The sequence below is a fragment of the Armigeres subalbatus genome, chromosome 2 (genome assembly GCF_024139115.2).
Source record: "Armigeres subalbatus isolate Guangzhou_Male chromosome 2, GZ_Asu_2, whole genome shotgun sequence".
Taxonomy (NCBI): Eukaryota; Metazoa; Arthropoda; class Insecta; order Diptera; family Culicidae; genus Armigeres; species Armigeres subalbatus.
The window spans coordinates 332,297,232-332,324,427 of NC_085140.1; the positions used below are offsets into that span (position 1 = coordinate 332,297,232).

General features: G+C 38.6%; 2 protein-coding genes across 2 annotated transcripts in view; one reads left to right on the top strand and one right to left on the bottom strand.

Annotated features, from left to right (window-relative positions):
• Positions 1-4,420: 4,420 nt before the first annotated feature.
• LOC134212765 (chitinase domain-containing protein 1) lies at positions 4,421-17,356 on the top strand. Its single transcript, XM_062690907.1, has 4 exons — positions 4,421-4,807; positions 4,868-5,048; positions 16,072-16,675; positions 16,735-17,356. The coding sequence occupies exons 1-4, from the start codon at positions 4,538-4,540 to the stop codon at positions 16,874-16,876; spliced, it is 1,197 nt and encodes a 398-aa protein (XP_062546891.1). The 5' UTR covers positions 4,421-4,537; the 3' UTR covers positions 16,877-17,356.
• LOC134212766 (estradiol 17-beta-dehydrogenase 11) overlaps positions 16,926-27,196 on the bottom strand; it is a 74,964-nt gene continuing 64,693 nt past the window's right edge. Inside the window, exon 5 of the mRNA XM_062690908.1 lies at positions 16,926-17,722. Coding sequence (XP_062546892.1) covers positions 17,420-17,722 — 303 coding nt within the window. The 3' untranslated portion in view covers positions 16,926-17,419. The remainder of the gene's footprint in view (positions 17,723-27,196) is intronic.

Consider the following 27,196-nt stretch of genomic DNA (forward strand, 5'->3'; position numbering starts at 1 on the left):
TGGGCATATAATGTTGGGTATACAGTAGAGCTTCATAAAGTCTGATAAAAGCGATTTAGGGTCTTTGAAACCAACATTTTGAAACAATCGCATGCATTTGTGTTGACTTGTAGTTGCGTTGGGTAGAAATTATTTGGGCTAAATCTACGAATATCGTGTTGTGATGTTATTCGAATGAGGAGAAAATTATCGAATGTTTCAGTTTGAATTGTCGGTATCAGGAATTTATGTGAGAGTTGTCCTGAATTGATGACTTTCATGGTTCTTTACTCATGCTGTACGACCAAAGGAAAAAAGTATTGGACATATCTGACAATTTAGCAAGGTGATACCAGGGTTCTTATATCAGGGTTCACTCACTTCGACAGTAGATGGGAGACGTTAGCGCGGGGGGGAAAAATTCATTTTCAGTGCAAAACATAAACAAACTCGGTGGCTTCCCCATATAAAAATCCAAGATGGCTGAATCATGTAATTGGCATACTGCTACACCTGTTTGTATTCACCTTGGGTGATACGATCCTACGATGCGCAGCTCAACTCCCCGCGATCATATTGCGGAAGCGTGGAGCATTGTTAGCTAGAGTTTTCGCGGTTTACATATGTCTTATATCATATCTTGATACAAATGTTTTAGACACGAGTCTTACGTTCCTAAGCTATGGCAGATAACATCCAGATCCAGACGGTTTTTCGTGAAACCGGCGTTTGAGCATTTTGAAAACACCGGATTACATACCAAAAACTGTAAATCTCTGGCAAAGTGTTCGATAATACGAAAATTTTAAATAAACGCTATTTCAAATTGATATTGATGAGGATCTTCAATATCTCATTGATTTCAAGGAGACTGATAAGACTTCTTCACACCTTCTAGCAACGGATTGCGCCACCCTTAGGGGCAAGCCAGAGTAAACGCGACGAGCGATGCGACGCGACTCACGTAAAAGAATAACAATCATTATCAACAAGCTGTCAAATTGCACTGTCGCGTCGCGTTTACTCTGGCGGGCACCTTAGGCGTATTTTATGACAATTGAGGGAACCGTTAAATTACAAAACTCTTCATTTATGACTGTTTACTCCGGGATCATTTTATCGTATCTGAAATAAGAAAAACATTAGAAAATGTTCGCATAATTAATAATTAGAAATTTAGAAATCTTGCGTGAATTTTCTTGTTGATAGAAAAATAAACAATTCGATAGGTGTCATTGGTAACGGGAACAATCAGCGTTTGCTTAGATATGAATTTCAGTTCAGTGTCGGGAAACAGTTCTTGTCAAACTTTTTATAGCATCCGCCATTATGGTGAGCGTGGAAAGCTGGATACAACTTTTTTTCACTAACTTTCTGGGTTCACGAATTTACTTAGCACTTCTGGTCTACACGCTCGCCTGATTAAAAGTGAACAATGGCCGTCCACAGAGTACCCTACGAATCTTTCAGCCTCCCGCCAAAATCCAGATCCCCATTTTGCTAAGCCAGTCGACATCCAACATGGCCATGCCGGACTGCCCCATGGGTTTGAGCGTTGCGATTTTAATTTGAATATTTGAATGTTCGATTTACATTTTGCTTTTAAAAATTTATTGGGTTTTATTGGACCAAAGGTTACATACTTTTGTCTTATATGGCTACCGTGGGGCATCGAAATCCGTACACTTAAGCACCTTACACAGAAGATATAAACTACCCAATAGTGAGTTTAATTCACCCAACCTCGAACATCCGTACGGGAAGCCAAAATTGAGTAAGTAGGGTCGAAGTAGTTTGCCTTTACTCCCATGTTAAAAAAGTACCCAACGGAAAATTTATTTACCCAAATGTGAGTTTAATTCACTCAATTTCGACCTCAGGTAATAAAACTCAAAATTGGCTTCCCGTATTGAACTGGCGTCGTTGGATTGTTTGGCTCTTTTGTTTTTGACAACAAAAGAAAGAGTGGATGAAAGAGAAGAGAAAAAATCACTCAAAAGTAAGTTTAAAAATACTCAATTTTGGGTACTTTTTTTCTTCCGTGTAGTATATAAAAAAGTCATTAGAAAATAGGAATCGAATGTAAATAAAACGTTTGTTATTGACACCGGAGCATGAAGGCTTCTACTTTTGAAGTGTTTCACATTTACTCATTTACTACGAAAACATGATAAAATAATGAACAAAATTAATTACTCCTGACTCGAAATCCGTCCACCATGGACGGATTTCGAATCAAAGGATCAAAATCCGTACACCCATTTTTTAACTAAATATTTGAATTGAATCATTCTGATTAACTTAATTAACTAAACTACCACTGTAAATAGCTCGATACGCACCTTGAGAAGCGATCCCTTCGATTTGTATTCCGCTTATCTTATGTAATGATTCGCAATTAGTGATTAAAACGCAGTTACTTTTGGAGCAATTATGCTCTACCCGAAAACAAAATGGCGGCAAAAACTCCGCGTTTGGTGGGTGGAGATTTGTTTTCGATTTTTGTTGTTTTAATTTCAAAGCCCTTTCCATTTCAATTTTCTAAAAGCTTACTGCCAAGTATCTGAACAGGATACGATAAATTATTTCTACATTAAATATCTGTAACCCCCTTTACTTTATTGATATCTCATGAGGTGGACGGATACGGATTTTGGTCTCGCACGGTACATATGATCAGAATTCTTTTAAGACACAATAGTTTGATGCAATCTTTAAAAAAATTAAATTATTTCTACATTAAATAGGGTAGAATACGGCATTGGCAGGGTGCGACAGTTGTTGGCACCCTCAAAAATATTTGCGTTTTCCAGCAAACATACAATATTTATGAACATAATTTTGATTCAATCACACAATTTCAAGTCTAAGCTTTCATTTGAATAAGTTGTTTGTGTAAAAGTAGCAAGATTTGATGTGTTAATCACCGAAACAAATTTGCACCTACGAAATCCTTGCCATTATTGCATTGCCAAAGAAAGCAGCGCACGAAAAGCAAACTGTTACTTACTTTTTTGGATCGCCTGTTTCTCCTCTTAATTGCGTATGACACGACAAATTAAGTACGTAAACTACTTTTTACACTTTATCACCTCTTGATTATCACCACAAAGAGCAAATTTAAGCAATATTTGCTCTATATTTCACTAAATAAAATCGGGACTGTTTGTTTTCTTTGACAGCAGCACACTTCGGAATAGAGCGAGAGAATGTGTTTGTGTGCATATCAAACGCACGCTAAGGAGATACGCACAATTCTATGTGAGTTGATTTTAGCAAAAATACGAACAAAATATCTGGCGATGGCATTTATTTAAAAAAAAGTGTTAAAATACAAATGCTTCATATTTTTTACGCAGACCATGCATTATATTATCTATTCGGTGCAAAACCGAATTATACCCGCTAACAAAGTTGGATTTTTCTCACAATCCATACGTTAAACCTAACTTCGGAAGTGGTGCGCTGTTTTCATTTGGTGATGTACTATACAAATTCATGTTTTGTTTTAAGACAGTTTTGATAAACAATAAAGTTTGTTCCAAATTTGAGTGAAGCGAGATGAGCGTGCGGCCGATTATTATGAATGAATTTTACTACTGGTGGATATAAACAACCAGCATTTGGCACCAATACATTACCAATTTTCTACTTCCATGTCTAGTTGCTAAAGGGAGCAAACTCGTTGCTGATAATAGAAATTGCTATGCCAATAGAAGAAACGTTGACCTGTTACATTATATTAAATTTACTGAGTTTGTGGTAAAAGCTGTTATATTAAGTGAATACCAATCATAAAAGAAAGAGCATACAAATGTATACCAGTTAAACTGTACCTGTGTTTTAGTGTAATTATTCCTTTTTTTTATCATTCAATTTGGCGAATGTCTTAGACTGCCAAGAATAGGTATTTTCCCCTATCTGTAACCCCTTTAACTTTATTGATATCTCATGAGGTGGACGGATTTCGGTGCGGTCCCGCACGGTACATATGATCAGAATTCTTATAAGATAAAATAGTTTGATGCAATCTTTAAAGGAAATTGCATGCAAGTAAGTTCTGTATGCAATATTTCATGGAAGCATGAAAAATGTTCATGAAATTCATTATGTAACCCGAATAGAAGACGATGTTAATAATATGACACCTTTTGATTTAATTGTAATAGCCATAAAAAGGAAAAATAAACTTCAACATATATTGTAATGATTGTTACAGTTGACCATAACTTTTTATTTGTTATGAAACATTACCATTAATGAAAATTAGGCAATTCTGATGTCATTCTTCGAAGGCCACCGACAATATGTGGGTTTGTTGTACATTGAGTATATCTCGTTGATCAGATTTGCCGGCATGATATGTTTACATGTTTTTGCCCCCATCTATCCCAGCTGATTGGATGAACCCAGTATACTGCAGATACTGCAGCAATGAAAATCATTCATTCTCATTCACAACACATAGTATCGGGAGGTTGCCACTCAGTCTTAGAACTTAAAGTGGCGATAAGAGTTGCTTCTAATTTTAAGGAAATTGATATTTTTTGTGATAAAAATGAAAGACATGCTCAGGCCAATAGTGTTGTTATCGCTAATTTTGGTGCACTTTTCCGGTGCGACCCTATCGCCTTCGGACGTCAAGGGAAAAGGTAAGAAAGTGAAAGAGCTGAAAGTTAAACAGGGACCCCAATCATCGAGTGTTTTCGATCGGGGGCTGATTCAGGAGGAACCATCCGCCAAGGACATCCTGGTCGAGAGTGGTGCATACTATGAAGAGACAGCGCTGAAGAACTTCAAAGGCACGGTGCTGGGATACGTCACGCCGGTATTAAATCAAAGTCGTACTTATCTAATGTGAATAAAATATTTACCAGTTCTGTTCTAGTGGAACAATCACGGATATGACGTGGCAAAAATTTGGGGAGCGAAATTCAACTATGTTTCTCCGGTGTGGTTGCAAGTTTTGCGCAAGGGTCCAAAGCAGTATGAACTTGGAGGAGCACACGATATCGATGCCGGATGGGTGAAGGACGTGAAGAAAGCAGGGGAAGCGATCAACACCAAAGGTAAGACTAAGCAGATAATGTTTAGGTGTAGGTCATGTATGTATTTATGTATGAAGGATTCTTTCCTAATGGACATACGGTGAAAAGTATTCTTCTTCTACTTTTCATTGGCATTACATCCCCGCTGGAACATTGTCGTCTCAAAGATCAGCCAAAAAAACAAAATCTAACAATTATTGTATAATATATTTGCATATATAATCCTGCCAGGTAAGGACAAACTTTACAGAATCCAATTTTGTTCCACCTCGCGTTTTCAAGGGCACAACTATCAATACTGAAGCAACGAGTTGCTGTCATTTTTATATTTTACTTTATATTTTACTTATTATATTAATATTCAGTTTTTCGCGAGCGGTAATGGCCGCCAGCTTGCCTGCGGGTTAGTCTCTGATTTGACGTTTGTGGAGGTCAACTGCACCCACCGTACGAGCATTTTGATCAATGCGGTATATCCAGTTTTCCGCGAGCGGTAATGGCCGCCAGCTTGCCTGCGGGTTAGTCTCTGATTTGACGTCTGTGGAGGTCAACTGCACCCACCGCTCCGAGCATTCTGACCAATGTGGCATATAAAAAGGTGCGGATTCATTGAATTCAAGCCTTATTATATACCACATTGATTAAAATGCTCGAATGGTGGGTGCAGTTGACCTCCAGAAACGTCAAACCAGAGACTAACCCGCAGGCATGCTGGCGGCCATTACCGCTCGCGGAAAACTGGATAAGAAGGCTCGAGTTCACTTAATCAGCACCTTTTTATATGTCACATTGTTCAGAATGCGCGTACGGTGGGTGCAGTTGACCTCCACAAACGTCAAATCAGAGACTAACTCCCAGGCAAGCTGGCGGCCATTACCACTCGCGGAAAATTGGATAAAAAGATGACAGTTATTTGTTGCTTATTTATTTATTTATATTATATTATATGCCTCCGAAAACGCGAGAAATAATTTATTTGGATTCTAGACAGTATAGGCAAATAAATAACCATTTTTTTTCACGCTATCCCCAACATTTCCGTCGAGATGTATGGTAAAATGCCCAATAGTGGACCCCCTAGTAGCGGAATTTTGCTCTTCCTGGCATAAGGAGTAGAAATTTTCAACATATTAAGTCTGCAGGATATCTAATAACAAGTTCTGCATCTCCTCTTCACGATACATACATAAAACACTGAAATACACTACGTTATTCGTTGAAATTAACATTTTAAAGTCTGACTGAATTCGCCCTATAGTAGACCCCCTAGGGGTCCATAATAGGAAATTGCTTCCCTATAGTCGACACTTCATTTGATTTTCATGTTCCATTTCGTGACGTTCTTCTTCCCTATTATGGACCCCCCAAAATATTCCTATAATGGACACTCTCGTGTTTATTTTTTATAAAATTGTAAAAAATCATCTAATTTTACTTTCCATAGCATTTCCAATGCATGTAATCAAATCATAGGACTGTCAGGTAGGTTCTCCCGATGGAATTTCATAGCAAAATGTTTACATTGTGCTGTAATAATGCAAAAATGGCTTGAGGGTCCACTTTTGGTTGGGGGTCCACTATTACATTACAGATGGAAAATTGTTCGATTTTAATTTTGTTTTTTCGTAATCGAAAATGTTATTCGGACAGGACTTAATTTCAAGCTCAGTATTCAAGGTATCAACATATATTGCTAAATTTGTTCGCGATCATTAAATTTTTGATGTGGTTGTTGCATCAAATTGGGCTTTTTGTTCCTTGTTCTATTTTCTTTAATGGAATTTCTTGTTTTATTATATGTTGTAAAGTTTCGTTAGAAGTGTAAGCAGCAGTTTCGATATTTCCTTCATTCCTTATAATTGACTGCCAATTAATACTATTTAATCTTAGTTTAATTCTTTCAAAGTCTGCTGAATGGTATTCGAAAACTTCCTCGTATACGTATACTCATAGTCGTAGGGCCTTTGTTTTGCGTGAATGATTTGATAATATTCGATTGCTTTTCACACATACAACACACGCTCCATTTTTCCACAATGGATTTAAGGATACATTCACACATAAATCTTCATATACGTTAGTTATCAAAAAATTCGAATAACATTGCTGTCTGTTTTTGATATGGGTAATATTTGATTCAGCCCAAATTTAGAAGCAGAGTCGAAAATAAATTGCTATGTTATATGTCCCCAACGTCTGGAATTAGAATACTTTCATTTTCAAAGTCCAGAATGAAATCGGCATTGCGTTGATTAAAGCCCCATATAAGGTTGGTGTCTTAACTAAATGCGAAAAAGGCACCACCAACGCTAGGTGGATTAATCTGTTTTTTTTTATTTGATGGTTAGGTATTGCCGATGATGGAATCGTTCTTTCCTGGAGGGAATGGAACCTTTGAAGATGGTAACGCTCCGATTCACAGAGCGAAGATCATCAATAAGTGGTTCAAAGCACATGCTGATGATTTTGATCAACTGCCCTGGCCTGCACATTCGCCGGACCTTAATATAATTGAGCCGCTATGGTCAACTCTCGAAACAAGGGTGAGAAACGTTTTTCCTCCTCCGTCTTCGTTAAAGCAGTTGGAGGAAATGCTTATCGACGAAAACATTCCTCTGAAAACAGTTCAACAACTATATGAATCCATCCTCCGTCAAATCCAGGCGGTTCTGGCGGCAGACGGAGGCCCCACTCGCTATTTATAAAATGCATCGTCCTCATGAAAACAAAAAAAAATGAACGCATATCCGAAATAAATTTATAATGGATCGATTATCAGCTAATTGAGTGATCATTTCAACTATTTATTAAGTTATAAACAAACCAAAGGCACTGTGGCTTTCGCTGTATAAAGAAGCCGTCTTCATTCTGCTCGATTTATATGGCCTCGAAGTCTGCGAAGGGTCCGCAAGCCATCTTCACTTGGTCGATCCACCCTGACCGCAGCGCGCCTCATCTTCTTGTACCGGTCGGATCATTATCGATCACCATCTCAATCGGGTTGTCGTCCGACATTCTGGCTACATGCCCGGTCCACCGTAACCGCCAAAATTGTACCGTGTGGGTACTTTTCCTAACAGTTGCAACTCGTGGTTCATTGTCCTCCGCCACGTACTGTCTTCCATCTGCACCCCGCCATAGATGGTCCGTAACATCTTCCATTCGAAAACTCCAAGGGCGCGTTGGCCCTTCGCCAGCAACGTCCATCTTTCGTGGCCATAGAGGCCAACCAGTCTAATGAGCGTTTTATAGATGGTCAACTTTATGCGGCGCGAACTCTTCGACAGGAGAGTCCAAAAGCATCTCCATGAAAAACCTTGAACTTTGATACTCATTTTGATATGGTTTTGAACATTTTGCAAATTGGCCACTTCCCCGAGACACTTGGAACCTACTACAGAGTGGTCATGACAGCTGCTGGTTCTGAAAATGCATTTAGAAGTATCCCCTCAAAAAATCTTGAAGTTTGATACCCATATTGATAGGGTTCTGAACGTTTTCCAAATTGGCCACTTCCCCTGGGGCACCTGGAACCTACTACAGAGTGGTCAGGGCAATTGATTGTCCTGAATATGCTTCCTGAAGCATCTCCATGAAAAATCAAAATGTTTGATGCCAATATTGATATGGTTCCGGATAATATATACGTGATTGGAAGGATATACATAATTGACCATAGTATCCGGAAACAGGTTTACTGAAATGACCGCCTGCATTCAGTTTTCTCACCCAGTTTACCAGAGCGGCTCAATTATATTGAGGTCCGACGATTGTGCAGGCCAGGGCAGGTGATCAAAATCATCAGCAGCTTAAGTGTATGCTGACCAGATCATTTCGGTGAAAAAAAGGGACATGTCAAAAAACTTGTGATAAAATTTAAGTGCTGTGGAAATTTCATTTTCATTTTCCATATAAGAAATTAGAAATATTTTAGAATGAGTCATTCACCACCATAACATTCTATTGTATTAAGTTAGTTGTGGATACTGAACTACAAATATTTCTCTCTTCAAAGAGACGCGGTTAAAACACAAAGGAACAGAAAATTACGTATCTTTCAATATTTTTAAAAGTAGGGGAAACCGCCAAATGTTGAACGGCTAATTTTGTCGCCTATTATTGAACTCCCATAAGAAATGCACGTGCGTTTAACAATAGGCGAAGAAATTAACCGTTCAACATTTGGCGAATTACCCTAGTATTTGGAAATTTCATTTTGATCTACTCTTAAATATGCATTAAGGATTTGATTATTGATCAATATCATAAACATTTTCAATTTTCAACAATTGAAAATAACAAACAATAGTAATTTTCATGCATATAAGTGGGAAAAAATCTGTGGATAAGAATAACGAGAATCTAAACAAGGAAAGAACATTAATAAAATGTTAGTTTTATTATTTCCATGAATATGGATGGCACATGAGAATAAATGTCAAATCTTTTTCAATTCACAGTCTTTTTTGATCCAAATTGATTAAAAAGATGCTTAAGGTCACTCCTCACGGAATCCAAGTTTCAAAGTGCTCGCGTTTTCGGTGGCATACCACTCGATATGGAAATGGAAGCAACGCACAACTGACATTTTTATTATTTCACGCATGCTGCGACGCAGCAAAGCTGAATCAACAAAAATGATAGTTGTCGAAGTCCCGAAAACGCTAGCACTTTGAAACTTGGATTCCGTGTCCTTAAATTAGCCTCACACCTAGAATGTCTTGTCAATTGATTTTGCTCTCATTTGCTGCCAAAAAGGCGAGACGTTCGCAATTTCGTCGCTCCTGATTTGTAAACTAGCTTTGAAGTGCGCGGTGACCTCAAATCTAGCCTTTAATCAAAATTTTCCCTTGGTTTGAAACTGCCTCAAACTCGATTTTGTTCAGTTGATTTTTAAATTATTTTTTCATGCCTTCGTTTTTTTACAGTGGATGATTTCGAAATATTCAGAATTATTCCTAAAGACTTTGAATGATTCTTAATGTTCCTAAGAGAATCAAATGATTGAAAGATATGTGGTAAAGGAGATTCGAAAAAAAAGTATTTCCTACTTCGGAAGATTCAAAAAGAATTGCTTACCAAGATACTAATTCCGTTCAATCCACTGATGAAATTGGCCAAATTAAATGCCTCCGGAATAAGCAGAAAAAAAATCATTGAAATGAAACTGTATGAAAAAATCTCCCGGAGAAGCACCTGTTGTCATTAACTGTTAAAAACCTTAAGAAAAGTCGATCAATGAAAAATGCAAAATGGCATAGATAGCATTTTTTTAAAAGCAACACTAATAACATAACAGCTCACACCTTTTTGATGGGTTTCGTCCACTATCCTTGTTGAGAGATGAGCCAGCAAATCTCACTAATAAAGACTCAAAAAAAATCACAAAAATCACTTTCTATGTATTTGATTTTGGATTCCTGCCAAAAATAATGGATTTTTTTAATAATATTTTGGAGCCCTTTGGAAGGGTCTACGAAAAAACGGGACAAATTGAGGATTTTTTAGATTACGACGGGACAGCACAATAAGCTTGAGCTTTGAGCTTGAGCTTGATTGACTGCTCGTAGTTGCTACTCCATTATGACCAGATCAGCTGTTCTTGCACAGGGAACCAACAGATGTTTGCTTGGGACTAGCACACATCTTCAATGTACAAGTACTGGTGATCTCATTTGTTAGGTCATACTGGCGCCTGCCACGTCAGAATGCAAGTCAATGTAGGGAAGGGGAGGAAATGATGATGCAATCACTCGCCCACTGCAAGCCGAATATACCTCTGCACTTGCCACGAGTTCATGCGGAATTTGTTGGAATTTCTGGGTTAGGTTGGAGAGGCAGGGGTCCGTCTTGGTTAACGAGCTGCCAATGTGATAGATAGGAGAAGGTAACTGATGGAATTTCTAATTGGATGTAGGAAACGAGCTCTATAGTTCATTTCCAATTCGAGCAGATTACTGTTAGAATACTCAAGTTGAAGGTATAGGAATAGTAATGAAAACGGTATGGAAGTCCATTTCCAGTTCTAGCGATTGCTAGAACATAAGAAATAAAGAGAAAGATAAAAAGGGATTCAACCCATGACCTCCTGCGTATGAGGCAGAAGCAGTAGCCATATGACTACCAAGCCCGCCTCGAAACAAGAGAGATCACGCACTGAACTGATTAATTTTATTGCCGACCGCGCAATGCAGAACACAATAATTTGGCCGACCGCGCGATCGTTCTGCTGTCCGAAACAAGAGAGATCACGCACTGAACTGATTAATTTTATTACCGGCCGCGCAATGCAGAACACAATAATTCGGCCGACCGCGCGATCGTTCTGCTGTCCGAAACATGAGAAATCACGCACTGAACTGATTAATTTTATTACCGGCCGCGCAATGCAGAACACAATAATTCGGCTGACCACGCGATCGTTCTGCTGTCCGAAACATGAGAAATCACGCACTGAACTGATTAATTTTATTACCGGCCGCGCAATGCAGAAACAATATTTCGGCCGACCGCGCGATCGTTCTGCTGTCCGAAGCAAGAGAGATCACGCACAGAACTGATGAATTTTATTACCGGCCGCGCAATGCAGAACACAATAATTCGGCCGACCGCGCGATCGTTCTGCTGTCCGAAACAAGAGCTTACGACGGGACAGCACAATAAGGTCTAAAAACGGGATTGTCCCGTTAAATACTGTACGTATGGTTCTGCCTACTTAAGTGCCATAATAGGACCATGTCCATTAGACCTCTTCATGTTTTCAAAAAGTGTCGAAAATGCAACCAGTTAGCCTAGTATCACAATTTTCATGCTAAAATAAGCTTCCTGTCAGATTTTCAGTAAATTCTGATTAAATTTCGAAATGGCTCAACTCGATTTAGTGTTTTTGTGCTATTTTTATTTTGGAAAAAATCTAACAAGAGATATAAACGTCGAAAACTATCGCAACAACCTCTATACGGAAGCTTTGGGTGTGTTCTACAAGTCTTGTGAACATTGCGATTCGTTCCGTTCACGTTTTGTCCATGTTAAAGTGATTTTCAAGCTTTCAAGTGCATAAAAATACTGTTTCCCCCAAAAGTCGTTGTTCTACAAAATTTGATGCTTACAACAAACAATTTCCAAATTTTGTTAATTTCACCATATGTCTACATGCTTTTAACATTGAGTGCATCGAAGTAACAAGTAAAATCGAAGCTTCTTTGTTTGAACAACTTGTTTGAAGAAATCCTAACGTGCAAATTTATGACAAATGTTCAGCTTCTGATTTTTAAGAGTTTAGCGATAAATCGCACAGTGACAATTATGTTACTCAAATTTTCAGGGAGAAAAGAAGAATAATAATAAAAATAAATTAGCAATCATTTGTCATAAACTCAAGAATTTTGTAGAACAACGACTTTTGGAGGAAACAGTATTTTTATGCACTTAAAAGCTTGAAAATCACTTTAACATGGACAAAACGTGAACGAAACGAATCGTAATGTTCACAAGACTTGTAGAGCACACCCAAAGCTTCCGTGTAGAGGTTGTTGCTATAGTTTTCGACGTTCATATCTCTTGTTAGATTTTTTCCAAAATTGAAAATAGCCCAAAAACACTAAATCGACTTGAGCCACCTCAAAATTTTATCCGAATTAGCTGAAAATTTGACAGGAGGCTTATTTTAGCATGTGAATTGTGATTCTGGGCTGACCGGTTGAATTTTTGATACTTTTTGAGAACATGAAGAGGTCTAATGCCCATGCCAAGATATATACACCCTACACCATTACTGAGCCACCACCATGCTTTACGGTATGAAGGAGACACTCTTTATTATAAGCCTCTTCCGGTGAGCGCCAAACGTATACTCGTCCAGTTGTTGAAAAATGTGTGAACGATGATTCATCAGACCACACGACCTGCTGCCATTGATGCGCTGTCCAGTCTTTGTGGGCTTTGCACCATCGCTTTCATGCGTTCGCATTCTTGGGTTTTATCAGCGGTTTGGCAATAGCAGCGCGGCTATCCAGTTTTCCGCGAGCGCTAATGTCCGCCAGCTTGTTTGCGGGTTAGTCTCTGATTTGACGTTTCTGGAGGTCAACTGCACCCACCACACCGAGCATTCAGACCAATAAGAAGGTGCTGATGAAGTGAATTCAAGCCTTCTTATATACTACTTTGATCAAAATGCTCGGAACAGTGGGTGCAGTTGACCTCCAGAAACGTCAAATCAGAGACTAACCCGCAGGTAAGCTGGCGGCCATTACCGCTCGCGGAAAACTGGATACAGATTCATTTTATGCAGTTCTCTACGAATGGTCCAAGTAGAAACTGAATCTTCCATAGAGTTATTCAACGCTGCAGTTGCTTTTACAGCAGAAATCCGACGGTCTGATTTGACGATCCGTCGCAATGAGCGTTGTTGTCGGTCATCCAGCTTCCGTTTTCGTCCTTCGGTTTTTCCTGGTGCTGTTTTTCCCTCCTTGTATTGGGCCATAATTCTGCAAACTGTTGCGGGAGATACTCCTATCAATTTGCTGGTTTCCGTAATCGATGTACCTGCTTCACGTGCACCGACTATGCGCCCAAACTGGAACACGGATAACACAGACGACAGTATGAAACAAACAACAAGAAGACGACTTTTTTTATATTGTCAGCGTAGCACCAACTTAGAATTCGGAAGTCGGGACTTCCGAACCGAACTTTCTTCCGAAGTTTTATCTGTTAAACTAAATGATGCGTTGTTTAGCGCACCTCTAGGCGAATCCAGCGCACTACTGCCGAAGTTGGGATATTTGCCTGTATCTGGAGAAAAACCCAACTTCGGAATAAAAAGCGTTCTAAGTTTATTCCGGATAGACAATAAACCCAAAGCTTCTGCCCACCATGCAATGAGAACAAAAGAATCAGACAAAACAGTCCATTTGTGACCGTGATCACTGAAAAAAAGCGCTAGCATAGAGATGAGTGACGTTTTGCGCTCGCACACTAATGTGCAATCCAGCATGTGTAAATACATGTTTGTTTTCCTTCTGCTCATAACCTCTAAATTGATCGGGTCATCACAATGATGGCAAAGGAGGCAAAGGAGTCAAAACATATATAGAAATATACTCATTTTAATCCAAGCTTTGCTGAGTTGCATCATCTAGGAGTGCTTGTTTTCCATTGATCGCCACTCACACATTCGGACGTGAGAATTTCAATAGACTCATGCGAAAGGCTATAACAAAAACCCAACTTAATTCAACGAGTAGTGATACTGCCTTTCTCGTATTTAGTCAAGACACCAACCTTATATGACGCTTATATGGCTCGGTTCGATGTACCATTTTATTCATAACTTTTTAACGCAACGTTCGATCATTATCAATAGTCGATCATTCAATAGTGATCAACTAGGCTTTGCCCTCTGTCGAATAAAACTTGTTGCGAGAAAATCGGTTAAAGATTACTATATGCAAAGTTGACTAATGTTTTCCTTACCTTTTGTGCACACACATACGCACGGACAGACAGACATGTGCTCAGTTCGTTGAGCTGAATCGATTGGTATATAACACTATGGGTCTCCGGGCCTTCTATAAAAAGTTCGTTCTTGGAGTGAAATGATAGCCTTTCGATACAACTTTGTTGTACGAAAAAGGCATATTTGATGGTTAGGTGCTGCCGATGATGGAATCGGTCTTTCCTGGTGGGGATGGAATCTTCCAGGATGATAACGCTCCGATTAACAGAGCGAAGATCATCAATACGTGGTTCGAGGCACATGCTGATGATTTTGATCACCTGCCCTGGCCTGCACAATCGCCGGACCTCAATATAATTAAGTCGCTATGGTCAACTCTCGAAGCAAAAGTGAAAAACGTTTTTATTCCTCGGAGGTCCTTAGTAGCTTAGTTGGCTAAAGCACCAGTCTAGCGTACTGAGGGTCGTGGGTTCGTGTCCCATCGAAGGGAAAGTGGTTACCTCCAATACATTTTTCAAATCAACATCTTCCACATAATGTACATATTCACATATGAGTTTTCATAACATTGTAAAATATACATATGTTTACTGATGTTTTATGCAAGTTTTCTGCAAAATATTATTTTAAATTATGCCAAAACGTTGTAACGTCACGCCAGAATGTGTCCACCACATACCTAAATCTCCTTCATCCCATTTTCGTTTCCAACTGTGAAAGCCCTACTGACGAGCAATTGAGGAAAAATCACTTATGCTACGTTTTGACAGGGCAAGTGAATTGAACAACTCAGTTGAATTCAATTGACTTGCCAAAAGTTGAACATGTTCAACTTTCTTTTCGTTCAAGTGAATTGAATTAAGGTGTTTACACGTTCAGTTCGCGTTCGATTCAAGCGACTTGCTCAATTCACTTGCCTTGTCTAAACGTAGCATTAAGGCCATCACGGAGATTTTCAGCTTAGCCCAAATATTTCCTGTCAAATTTTTCGTTACCGTCGCTTTCCGCTAAATTGCGTTTGAGGCTGAAGGCCAGCAAAAAAGGTTTTTTTCGTCATTTCCTTCGGACGTCGAACGACAAATTATTTTATAAATATCGCAAGGATATGATATTCGATCGAAAAGATATTTGATTAAATATAAATATGTTAAATCACTGCTCGTTATTCGAACAAAAAGATAATTCTTGCTCATAAGCTCACCTAAATCAGATTAAATTCCTTTTACTGCATTTCATTGTAATGCAACAAACTGTGGACATTATGAATTTGAAATTACAAACTGAACCGATTTTCAACATGATGGTATTGACCGTGCCTTCCGTCGCTGTGTTGATTTTCCTTCTGCTGAAGAGGTTCAAGAGGTGTATTAAATGTTGTTGGTTTTAAATTAAGCCACACATGTATATTCTCGTTGGCACTCGAGTAATCTCGTAACTGCAACTTAATTCAGCTATAAGTATATGGAGCCCGTCTGAATATATCTTTATTCAATATGGTGATTATCAAAAAAACTTCGAGCCTATAATTCCTCCAGTGAATCATCAATTATATTTACGCTAAAGACCAATTACAAATCTACATTTCAGTCGTGCCCCGTGTCCTTTTCGACAAATTCACCGACACGGATTTCTCCCAGCTGCTAACCTACAGCGAGGAACGAACAATCGCCGCCAAGCTGATTCTACACTCCGTGCGGAAGTACAAATTCGACGGTATAGTGCTGGAAGTGTGGTCCCAGCTTTCAGCGCGGGTCGAAGACGAATATCTCGTCGGATTGGTCCGGGAAATCTGCGAAACCCTTACCAACGCCAATTTGGATTGCATCCTGGTTATTCCGCCGGTTCGCAAGGAAACGTATGACCTTTTCTCGCGGCGGCATTTTGAAACGTTGGCTCCGGTCGTGACGGCTTTTTCGTTGATGACCTATGACTACTCGAGCATTCAGCGTCCAGGGGCATGTGCTCCGCTGTATTGGGTGAAAAACGCTGTGCAGCACATCTGTCCGGATAGGGCGGAGAACGTGAAGGAGAATCGAGCCAAGATATTGCTAGGGTTGAATCTCTATGGCAGCGATTACACGCCGAATGGTGGACAACCGATTGTAAGCCACGAGTATTTGGGACTGCTCAAGCACTTGAAGGGTCATCTGACGTACGATGACCACGACGTGGAAAACTTCTTTGAAGTGAAGTGAGTAAACAGGGAGATTTAACGAATTTAGATATGCATGAACTTTTGTTTTGTTTCAGAACATCCAACGGTCGCCATATGGTGTTCTACCCGACGTTGTTTTCCATCAATGAGCGACTAAAGTTGGCCAGAGATCTCGGCACTGGAATTTCTTTGTGGGAGCTGGGGCAAGGATTGGATTATTTCTACGATCTTTTCTAGTCGAATTTCACAAATTATTATTAAGTAACACACTATCGTCACAAATATATAAGAGTTTCGAAAAATATCGTTTATTTGGAAATACTTTAAATTTTAAAGTAGTTACAATTTTGTCTTACCCGCTAAAAACAGTAAATAATATTGTAGGCATTTTTATGTTATGTAATTTTCCGGAAGGTATGAACAATGATCATGTTTAGAGTATAGGATAAAAGCAAAATTTTGAAAATATAAAATATAAACAAGTGTTACCTTTTATAAAAGCACTTCGTTTGTAGACAATTTTATTTTATATTTTTGTTTGAAATTCCTGTTCATACTTTCTGGAGCACGCTTCAAAATTAAAATTGCATTTTTTCGTATGAAGAAAAGAATCTTTTCTGAATTGTTTATTATAAATAGTTTTATATAAAAAAAATCAAAATAAAATTTTGAGCATCTTCGTCAACGTCAGAGGCGAAAAATTCCGTAATCGTTAAACAGCAGCCTTCTGCAATAATTTAATAAAAGAAAGACCCACCCTTTCGTTCGTTTTTTGGACACCTAACCAGCGGTAGCCTTTCCCCGGCCACGGAAACCCATCATCGTTTGGGGGCCCTTCATGATGCGGCTCATCATCTCCCAGCAGACCTTGGCCGGCAGCAGGCATTTCAGGGGCAAGAACACGCGTACATTGTCCGGCAGGGTGCAGTTGACTTCGTTCTTCAGAATGGACTTGACCATACTGTCGGCGACGTATTTGGGCTCCAACATGGGCAGCAGGCGTGGTTTGCATCCGGCAAACATTCCGGTGTTGATGTAGTACGGGCAGACCAGCGTCAGGTGGATATTGTCGTAACCGTGGGTCTAGAGTGATACGAAGAAAAAAAATGTGAAATTATTTTAGTATTTAAATTTGAATAATAATTTTAAATCAAAATCATTATTCTAAGTTAATGGCAAAACTATAACTAATTTAGTATTTCTAGTTATTAGGTAAATTCAAAGACTTGGGAAGTAGTTTCAGTTAATCTTTAAATTCACGATACCAAGGTCCGTTCGGGCAGATTTCAAAGGATCATGACGGTACTTCCCGTAAATTTTCACTTTGAACTAATTGAAGTCGAATCCTTTTTAAAGACATCTGTATATGCTGGACAAATATGAATCTGTGACAGTTTTTATTTGTTCATTGACACCTATACTGCCTGTCATCATATATTTTTATCCCTTGCTATTGAACGTATTCTTGGTAAAAAATGAACTTTGACTTAAAAAAAATGAGATTTTTTCTTTAAGAAGTTAAGCAGTTCTAGGAGCAATTGCTCGCCCTCTAAAATTCATCTTACAATTTATTTGGTATTTCAGTCTGAAATTATTTCAGAATTTTATTTGAAATTTGATTGGAAATTTGAAAATATTTTCTTTTGGAAATTTCTTATTAACTTCCTTTTTAAAAGACTTAATTTTAGATGTAGTTCAAGATTTTTTTTCAGATAATCTTTAAGGAATTCCTTTGTGAATTTCTCCAGGAAGTGTGTGTGTGCGTATGTTACTACAATCTAACTCCCACTGGCTGGCAGTGACATTATGGATAGAATATTCGTGCAACCATTTTATTAATATAATTGCAAGAATCTTAAATCCGGGAGCTAGAAGGTGATATCTCTATTGTAACTCCTATAGCTCCTATAGCCCATTTCAAGAACGCTTGCATTCCGAAGCTACAGGGGATGTCCAAAATAACTGGGATAGGCAAATTTTGGGCATAATTAGATGTGTTATAACTATGTCAATTATTATCCGATTTTGACAATTCAGGGATGCCTGAACTAGAAATTTAATGTAGTTTCACCAAATGTCCATGGAACCGACCATCGTCATCGGATACCGGAGATATTCCGGGTTTTTCGAAGGTAGGTTCAGAACCGTGAATTTGTGGTGGGTATTAGGATAAGTTGTGGTTAAAAACAGAATAATATTAGTAACCACAAAAAAAGTAGGGCTCTCTCTGATTGGAACCATATGTTGAAATTCGAAATCGGACCAGGATCAAGTGAGATATGGCCATTTGTTTAGAATCGGTGCCGATCGGGAGTTTTAAAAGGGACCAGGCCACAAATTCATTTGAATCAAGCTTTTTAACCGATCTTCCATTATGATTACATTCCAAAAGTCTTCTGATACGTCAATAATGAAAAACCAATTAAAATGACGGATCCTAAAGTCGCTGGGGTGCCCCCGGGAACCTGTAGAAGGGGACATTTAGGTTTTAGCGCCAAAACTGGTCATTCGACGGTTCGTTTTTCATAGTTTTCTATCAGGAAGCGAGGTATGAATATAAAATGGACCACTGACGGCTTTGACCGCTACCGGGACCTACGGATTGTCCCCGGGGAACCTATAGAAAAGGACATTTCAGTTTTAGCGCCAAAACTGGTCATTCGACGGTTCGTTTTTCATGGTTTTCTATCATGAAGCGAAGTATGAATATAAAATGAACCACTGATGGCTTTGACCGATTCCGGGACCTACGGATTGTCCCCGGGGAACCTGTAGAAGGGGACATTTCAGTTTTAGCGCCAAAACTGGTCATTCGACGGTTCGTTTTTCATGGTTTTCTATCAGGAAGCGAGGTATGAATATAAAATGGACCACTGATGGCTTTGACCGCTTCCGGGACCTACGGATTGTCCCCGGGGAACCTGTAGAAGGGGACATTTCAGTTTTAGCGCCAAAACTGGTCATTCGACGGTTCGTTTTTCATGGTTTTCTATCAGGAAGCGAGGTATGAATATAAAATGGACCACTGACGGCTTTGACCGCTACCGGGACCTACGGATTGTCCCCGGGAACCTGTAGAAGGGGACATTTCAGTTTTAGCGCCAAAACTGGTCATTCGACGGTTCGTTTTTCATGGTTTTCTATCATGAAGCGAGGTATGAATATAAAATGGACCACTGATGGCTTTGACCGATTCCGGGACCTATGGATTGTCCCCGGGGAACCTGTAGAAGGGGACATTTAAGTTTTAGCGCCAAAACTGGTCATTCGACGGTTCGTTTTTCATGGTTTTCTATCAGGAAGCGAGGTACGAATATAAAATGGACCATTGACGGCTCTAACCGCTACCGGGACCTATGGATTGTCCCCGGGGAACCTGTAGAAGGGTACATTTCAGTTTTAGCGCCAAAACTGGTCATTCGACGGTTCGTTTTTCATGGTTTTTTATCATGAAATGAGGTATGAATATAAAATGGACCATTGACGGCTCTGACCGATTCCGGAACCTACGGATTGTCCCCGGGGATTTTGTAGAAGGGGACATTTCAGTTTTAGCGCCAAAACTGGTCATTAGACGGTTCGCTTTTCATTGTTTTCTATCAGCAAGCGAGGTATGAATATGAAATGGACCACTGACGATTTTGACCGCTTCCATTGCTCCAAGGAAATCTGTATTCAAACATCGCTTCCTGATCGAAAACCATGAAAAACAGCGTTCAAAAGATCAGTTTTTTCGCAAAAACAGGAATGCTTTCTTCTATAGGTTTCCTTGGGACAGTTGGTAAGTCCTAGAAATGGTCAGAGTCGTCAATGGTCCATTTTATATTCATACCTCGCTTCCTGATAGAAAACCATGAAAAGCGAACCGTTGAATGACCAGATTTGGCGCTTAAACTGAAATGTCCCCTTCTACAGGTTTCCCGGGGATAATCCGTAGGTCCCAATAGCGGTCAAAGCCGCCGGTGGTCCATTTTATATTCATACCTCGCTTCCTGATAGAAAACCATGAAAAACGAACCGTCGAATGACCAGTTTTGGCGCTAAAACTTAAATGTCCCCTTCTACAGGTTCCCCGGGGACAATCGGTAGGTTCCGATAGCGGTCAAAACCGTCAGTGGTCCATTTTATATTCATACCTCGCTTCCTGATAGAAAACCATGAAAAACGAACCGTCGAATGGCCAGTTTTGGCGCTAAAACTTAAATGTCCCCTTCTACAGGTTCCCCGGGGACAATCCGTAGGTCTCGGTAGCGGCCAAAGCCGTCAGTGGTCAATTTTATATTCATACCTCGCTTCCTGATAGAAAACCATGGAAAACGAACCGTCGAATGACCAGTTTTGGCGCTAAAACTGAAATGTCCCCTTCTACAGGTTCCCCGGGGGCACCCCAGCGACTTTAGGATCCGTCTTTTTAATTGGTTTTTCATTATTGACGTATCAGAAGACTTTTGGAATGTAATCATAATGGAAGATCGGTCAAAAAGCTTGATTCAAATGAATTTGTGGCCTGGTCCCTTTTAAAACTCCCGATCGGCACCGATTCTAAACAAATGGCCATATCTCACTTGATCCTGGTCCGATTTCGAATTTCAACATATGGTTCCAATCAGAGAGAGCCCTACTTTTTTTGTGGTTACTAATATTATTCTGTTTTTAACCACAACTTATCCTAATACCCACCACAAATTCACGGTTCTGAACCTACCTTCAAAAAACCCGAAATATCTCCGGTATCCGATGACGATGGTCGGTTCCATGGACATTTGGTGAAACTACATTAAATTTCTAGTTCAGGCATCCCTGAATTGTCAAAATCGAATAATAATTGACATAGTTACAACACATCTAATTATGCCCAAAATTTGCCTATCCCAGTTATTTTGGACATCCCCTGTATAGTCGTGTACAATAAGCCCCGCATGATTACACTCACATATTATAAGGATATCTGAAGTGTGTTCACATTTCCCGAATCAAAATTGAATAATTTTGAATCTGGCGCGTATTTAGTGATAAAGAATATAATTAATAATTTATATTTCGTAATCAAAAAGGCTTACCATTTCTTACCACATCATCCTTACGCAGAACATGTTTCTGCATTTATATTGCCTTTATCGCAATATTAACAAGGGCATTGCGGCGTGACAGATAATTTTTGGCGTGGGTCTGCGTGGACTAGTTGCAAGCGCCTAAAATTTATCCGGAATTTCTTCAGAAGTTCCTCAACGAATTTCTTAGGAAGCCCCCCCAGGAATTCATCTAGAAATTCCCCCAAAAATTCCTCCAGGAAGTCCTCCGTAAGGTCCCTCAACCCCGAATCCCAATTTGTCAAAGGTGAAACAATTAGCCAAGCAGTTAACGGAGCCTTTAATGCAGGGTAGACACTTTTTTGTGGTGCATTATGAAGTAAGATTTAACACACTGTGCTCTAGTTTTTACTATTCTTGTTAGTACTTATGAGTGATGGTCGGAACGGAAGTGTATAGCAAGATTTTTTTATGTACAGGTTATCCGACTTGTCAATATCTCCAACTCAGCCATCTTGGATTTTTGTATGGAATTTATGCTCGTTTGTTTACGTTTTGCACTGAAAATGTATGTTTCCCCCCCGCGCTGGTTATTCCCATCTACTGACGAAGTCGGATAACCTGTACATAAAAAAATCTTGGTGTATAGAACGACTATAATTTGCTTTGCTAATGACTCATCTCTTGCACCTTTTGGTTGGAGTCAATGGAGTAAATTGAATCATTTGTTTGAGAAACTCATTTGTTTGGAAAAGGATTCAGAATATATAAAAATCTCATTTTGGCCAAAAATGTTACATATGCAGTTTCTCAAACAAACGGTTCAATTATAAAAACGTAACTCAATCTTAGGCTGGTTTCGAAGCCGACGACATGAATCTTCAAGCTCCAGAGCGCTGATTAATTAGGAAAGAAGTGGATACGAATTTGGTGAATCGGCTGAACCCTCTGGCTGTTTAGAACTTGGTATAAGCCATTTCTCAAAGGGTATAAATAGCGGTACTTTAACACGCCGAATGCCGTGATCAGAAAATCATGGGAACTAAATTGCTGGTTCTTAGGCGTCTTTTGACCGATTTTCGCAATTATTTTACGGATGTCTTACCCGGTGAGTTATGTTTCTAGGGATGGTCATTTTTTTTCCTAGAGGGGCGTGAGTAAGGATGGTTTTTATAGTATAGTATAATGGTTTTATGGTATAGTAAAAAATAAAAATATAGTAAAATGACATATTTTAGTGTGAACAACACTTACAGTTTCCAAAAATGTTTTATAACACTATTTTAGCATTGACTATACAATGTGTGAACAATATGTTTCTTCTGGACATCTCTAGCGACTCCAAAATGACCTCTATAACTGATGAAAGATGATATGCAAATTTTGCCAAAGAAAACTACGAAAACCCGTGCCAATGGAAACCCGTCATGTCCATGCCAGTTCGTTAAGGCCATGTGAACGATATTTCACTCAGTTTTGCCTAAACCAGATGTTCTCGGTTCTCCAAACTATTCTGGATTTTGGATCAATTGGTCTACCAGGTCAATTGCACTCGATAGCTATCTGAAATCGACTAGTCACGTCCATACAAGTCTGTAGAGCCCACGCGTATGGTTTGCAGCTCAGATGTACTTAAACAAGGTATTCTAGGATCTCCAATGTGTTCTGGAGGAACACTACTACAGTGTATACTACAGAAGTTCAATGAAATGGACGCAGTGGTTCATTCCGAACAAAGAAAAAAAGGTCTCTCAGGAATTCCTTCAGAAGGTCCTCAAAGAATTCCTACTGAAGGTTCTCAAGGAATTCCTTCCTAAGGCCCTCCAGGAAAATGCTCTCATCAGAAGCCATCGTTCTTCTCAAAAACAAAAAAAATCTAAAACACTTAGATTTCTAACCACTTAGGTAGTAACTGAGGTTAAATGAGGCATCTAACCCACCATTTTTAATATTTCCCCGATATAAATGTTATAATAGTATAAAAAGAATTGTTTTAGCAATTGGTCTTTTAAAATATTTTTTGCAGAAATTTGCTCAATTTTTTTTAATGTTATAGTGATAACTTCTACAGAAATACTGGAAATATGTCAACAATAGTTAGAATCGCTTTTAGGTGTTTTGAGAAATTATTCAAATATTCAAAACCTTCATGGACGCTTACATACCTTATTTTGGGAAATTCATCCATGAAGGCAGAATGCGAAAAAATCCTCTAGGACAGCTAAAAACCTCTCCTGGAATAGTGGAGATGCCTCCAGGAATGCTATTCATTCGTGAATTGCGGGAATATCTTCACAAAAGCTTGAATACTATTGGGAGTCCTGCGAATTTCTCCAGGAGCTCTGGAAATCTTTCCAAGAAAAACTGAAATTTTCTTAAGAAATACATCTGGAGCAGTTCAAAAATATGTCAAATTCAATAGGAGCTCCTGCACAATTTTAAGCAATTTTATTGTATCTGATGTCGACTGACAAGCATTATTGGATGTCTAAAACGCGTTGCAGTTATCGAACGGCATTCGCCAAATGAAAAAAAAAACATGTTGCAGTTATCAAACAGCCAGTGTATCTCCTGAAATTGCTTCTAGAATTCTTAAAAGAATTACTGTTGGAATTTTCTCTGGAATTGCTCCTTTCTTAGTCGCAGGAAATTTTTCTGATTGAATTCTTGAATGTTTTCAGAAAATGTTTTCGTAGAGATTCGTGGAGAAATATACGAAAGATTTTTTGTAAATAAGAATTTTCCAACATATTCCTAGAAGAACTTCCAGGGGAGTTCCAGGCGAAATTTTTGAGTGATGCCTGGAGGGCTTGGGGGTATTTTGAAGGAATTCCTGGCGGTATTTCCAAAAGAATGTTTGGATGAAATTCTGAACGAATCTTCGAAGGAATATTTGGTAGAAATTTTGAAAGAATTCCTGATGGATTTTCTGAAGGAATTTATGTGAATATCCCAAGAGAATTTTTTTTAAAGAATTCTTAGTGGCGTTCTAAATGAAATCACTAAGCTATTCCAAGACGATTTTAATACATTTTTTTGCCACCGAATATTTTTTATTTACGTAGCCGAATATTTTTAACCGATGACTATAAAGCATTAGAATTTCGTACATTTCTTTAATAGAGCATTGCATTAATAGAGCATTGCAATCTATTGCAAATTGCTGGTCATTATGTTAAGTGGTATTTCGGGAAATCCGTCGAGAATGTGTTCAAAAAATCCTCCAGAGATTCAGATCAAGAATTGCTCCAAAAATCCTCCAGGATTTGCTTCAGAAACATGTTATGTTAAAAATAAGTTATAAAATGGAGTGCTCATTATTTCCTGCTAGATCAGTTACAAGACAACGTGGACCACATTGAGGAAAAATTATTCAATAAATCGATATTATCGTCGAAAGGCCCAGCTATGCTGTAACCAAATTAATCACTTATTATATAAATCTCTAACTGAAATTAGAAAAAAAAAACAAGCTACTTAATTAAATCCGACTGATATTAAATATAACACTACACTATTTTGAGAATCCCATTTAAAAGAACCTCATAAATAATAAAATGACATTTACTAATATCCATTCTTTTCATTATTTTCCTCACTATCTAACCCGATCTCAACTATAATAAATTATGATGGAGCTTCGAAATTAAGAAGACTCCGAGCCAACACCAAATGCAGCATGATCCTACTAATATTGTCAGGAATCGGAACGAAAGAATCTGAAATCTGGTAAACACTTATTAAAGCTAATAAGTGGTAAGTAGATAGAAAGAATACATACATGGTAAGTGCAAATAACTTATAAATTTATCATATTTTTATTCCATTGCCTAAATGTATATATCATATGTGTTTACTTGGTAAATGATAACCGTACTTTGTTTATATATATATGCACATTTGTGAAAAACGTATATATGTTTCTGTGAGTGTGTGTGTATATTATATCAAAATTATAACCTAAAAATTGATTTAGGAAATAGGTGGGAAATTATGTTGAAGTGTTGTTTAGGATGGTTACTGAGAAGTGCAAAATATAGTTGATGTAAAAAATGATGTAGCGGTGTTGGCAGTCATGGGTGAAGTGAATTAAGTGAATCGACTCATCATTAAACACACGACTGCAATATATGTTCAACAAAATCGTAAGCAGTGACTTGTATAAGGCCTGAATAACATGTTATTCAAATTATCGACAAAAGAAAGCTCATCAAGATAGCCGAATAACATGTTACAAGGCCCTAGTGTGAACATAGTATAAGTCGTGACGTGAATTTGGAAAGGTTGAACAGAATTATGAACAAAGATGGTGCCGACGATTTAGTAATTTGGTTTTGACCGTTTGGTGATTTTTCGGTGACTCGTTGCTGGTTTCCTGCTTAAGGGAGTTAAGATAGTGGAGAAGTTGTGAATGTGAAGAAAGAACGATACGGTGATAGTGACCGCAATAATTTTCGGTGATCATGATGACTATGTCAACATTAACGTAATGATAGTAGGTGAATATGATGCGTGATTTCATTGCTTATACTGAGTGAAATGATTCGTAGTGGCAGAAAAACTTATATACTTTTGTAAAGGTAAAGAAGAAGAAAAGAGTGACGTTGATATTAGTGATGGTAGTTTGACAATACTAAGTGCTTATAATGATGGGGGTGGGCTGTTATACAAATCCTTGTTTTCATCAACACGGCCCAGAACAGTGACCACATGAGCAACATCGCTTAGGAACGTCTGTGTGATGATGAAAAACGGGAGGCTCATAGAAGCCAATATGGGCGGGGTACAGTGTAGATTAATAGCAAGAGACAGCTGCCATTGTAACCACACCAAAAAAAAAAAAAAAAATTCTGGGGATTTCCAAAACGAATTTACGCCCGAGTTTTTGAAGAAGTTTTGAAGAATTTCTTTAGGAGTTCATGAAGTAAGTACCTAAATAAATTTTAAGACAACTTCCGAGGGAGTTGCTGTTTTTTTCAATATCTTTCATAGAAAAATCTCTGTGGATTCTTGGAGCTATTTTCGAAAAAGCTCTTGGAAACAATGTCGGGCGAATGGCTGGATGAATTTTCTTGAGAAGTTCTTTGGAGGAATTTCAGGGGAAATACCTGGAGGAATTCTCAAGTTGAATTATGGAGGAATTTCTGGAAGAATGTGCGTGACATTTTCTGGAGAAATACGCAATTAAATTTTTGTTAATTAGAGGATTTCCATGTCTATTTCGGAAGGAATTCAGATGGATCTTCGAGGTCAATAGTATAGATTTTAAGAGGTGAGCCAGCCTAGGTCTGAAAACCTCTTGAATAAAGAAAAAAAGTATAGATTTCTCAATGTAATTTATGAAGATTCCTGAAAAAAAAAAATTGAAGGTGGTCCAAGGCGGATTTGAAGAAGAGTCTCCAGTGGTTCCCGAGGAATTTTCGGAAGAACTCCCGGGAGTACTTTAGTAGGGATTCATGGGGTAGCTTACGGAGGGATTTATGGGAGAACATCCGGGAGAACTCCAGGAGAAACTTCCGGAGAAATT

What these genes read in the sequence shown, in the direction of transcription:
- LOC134212765 (XM_062690907.1), top strand. Translation starts at nt 4,538, where the DNA reads ATGAAAGACATGCTCAGGCCAATAGTGTTGTTATCGCTAATTTTGGTG. An exon ending in TGCTGGGATACGTCACGCCG is followed by an intron (nt 4,808 to 4,867) that starts GTATTAAATCAA and finishes GTTCTGTTCTAG; the next exon opens with TGGAACAATCACGGATATGA. An exon ending in GAAAACTTCTTTGAAGTGAA is followed by an intron (nt 16,676 to 16,734) that starts GTGAGTAAACAG and finishes GTTTTGTTTCAG; the next exon opens with AACATCCAACGGTCGCCATA.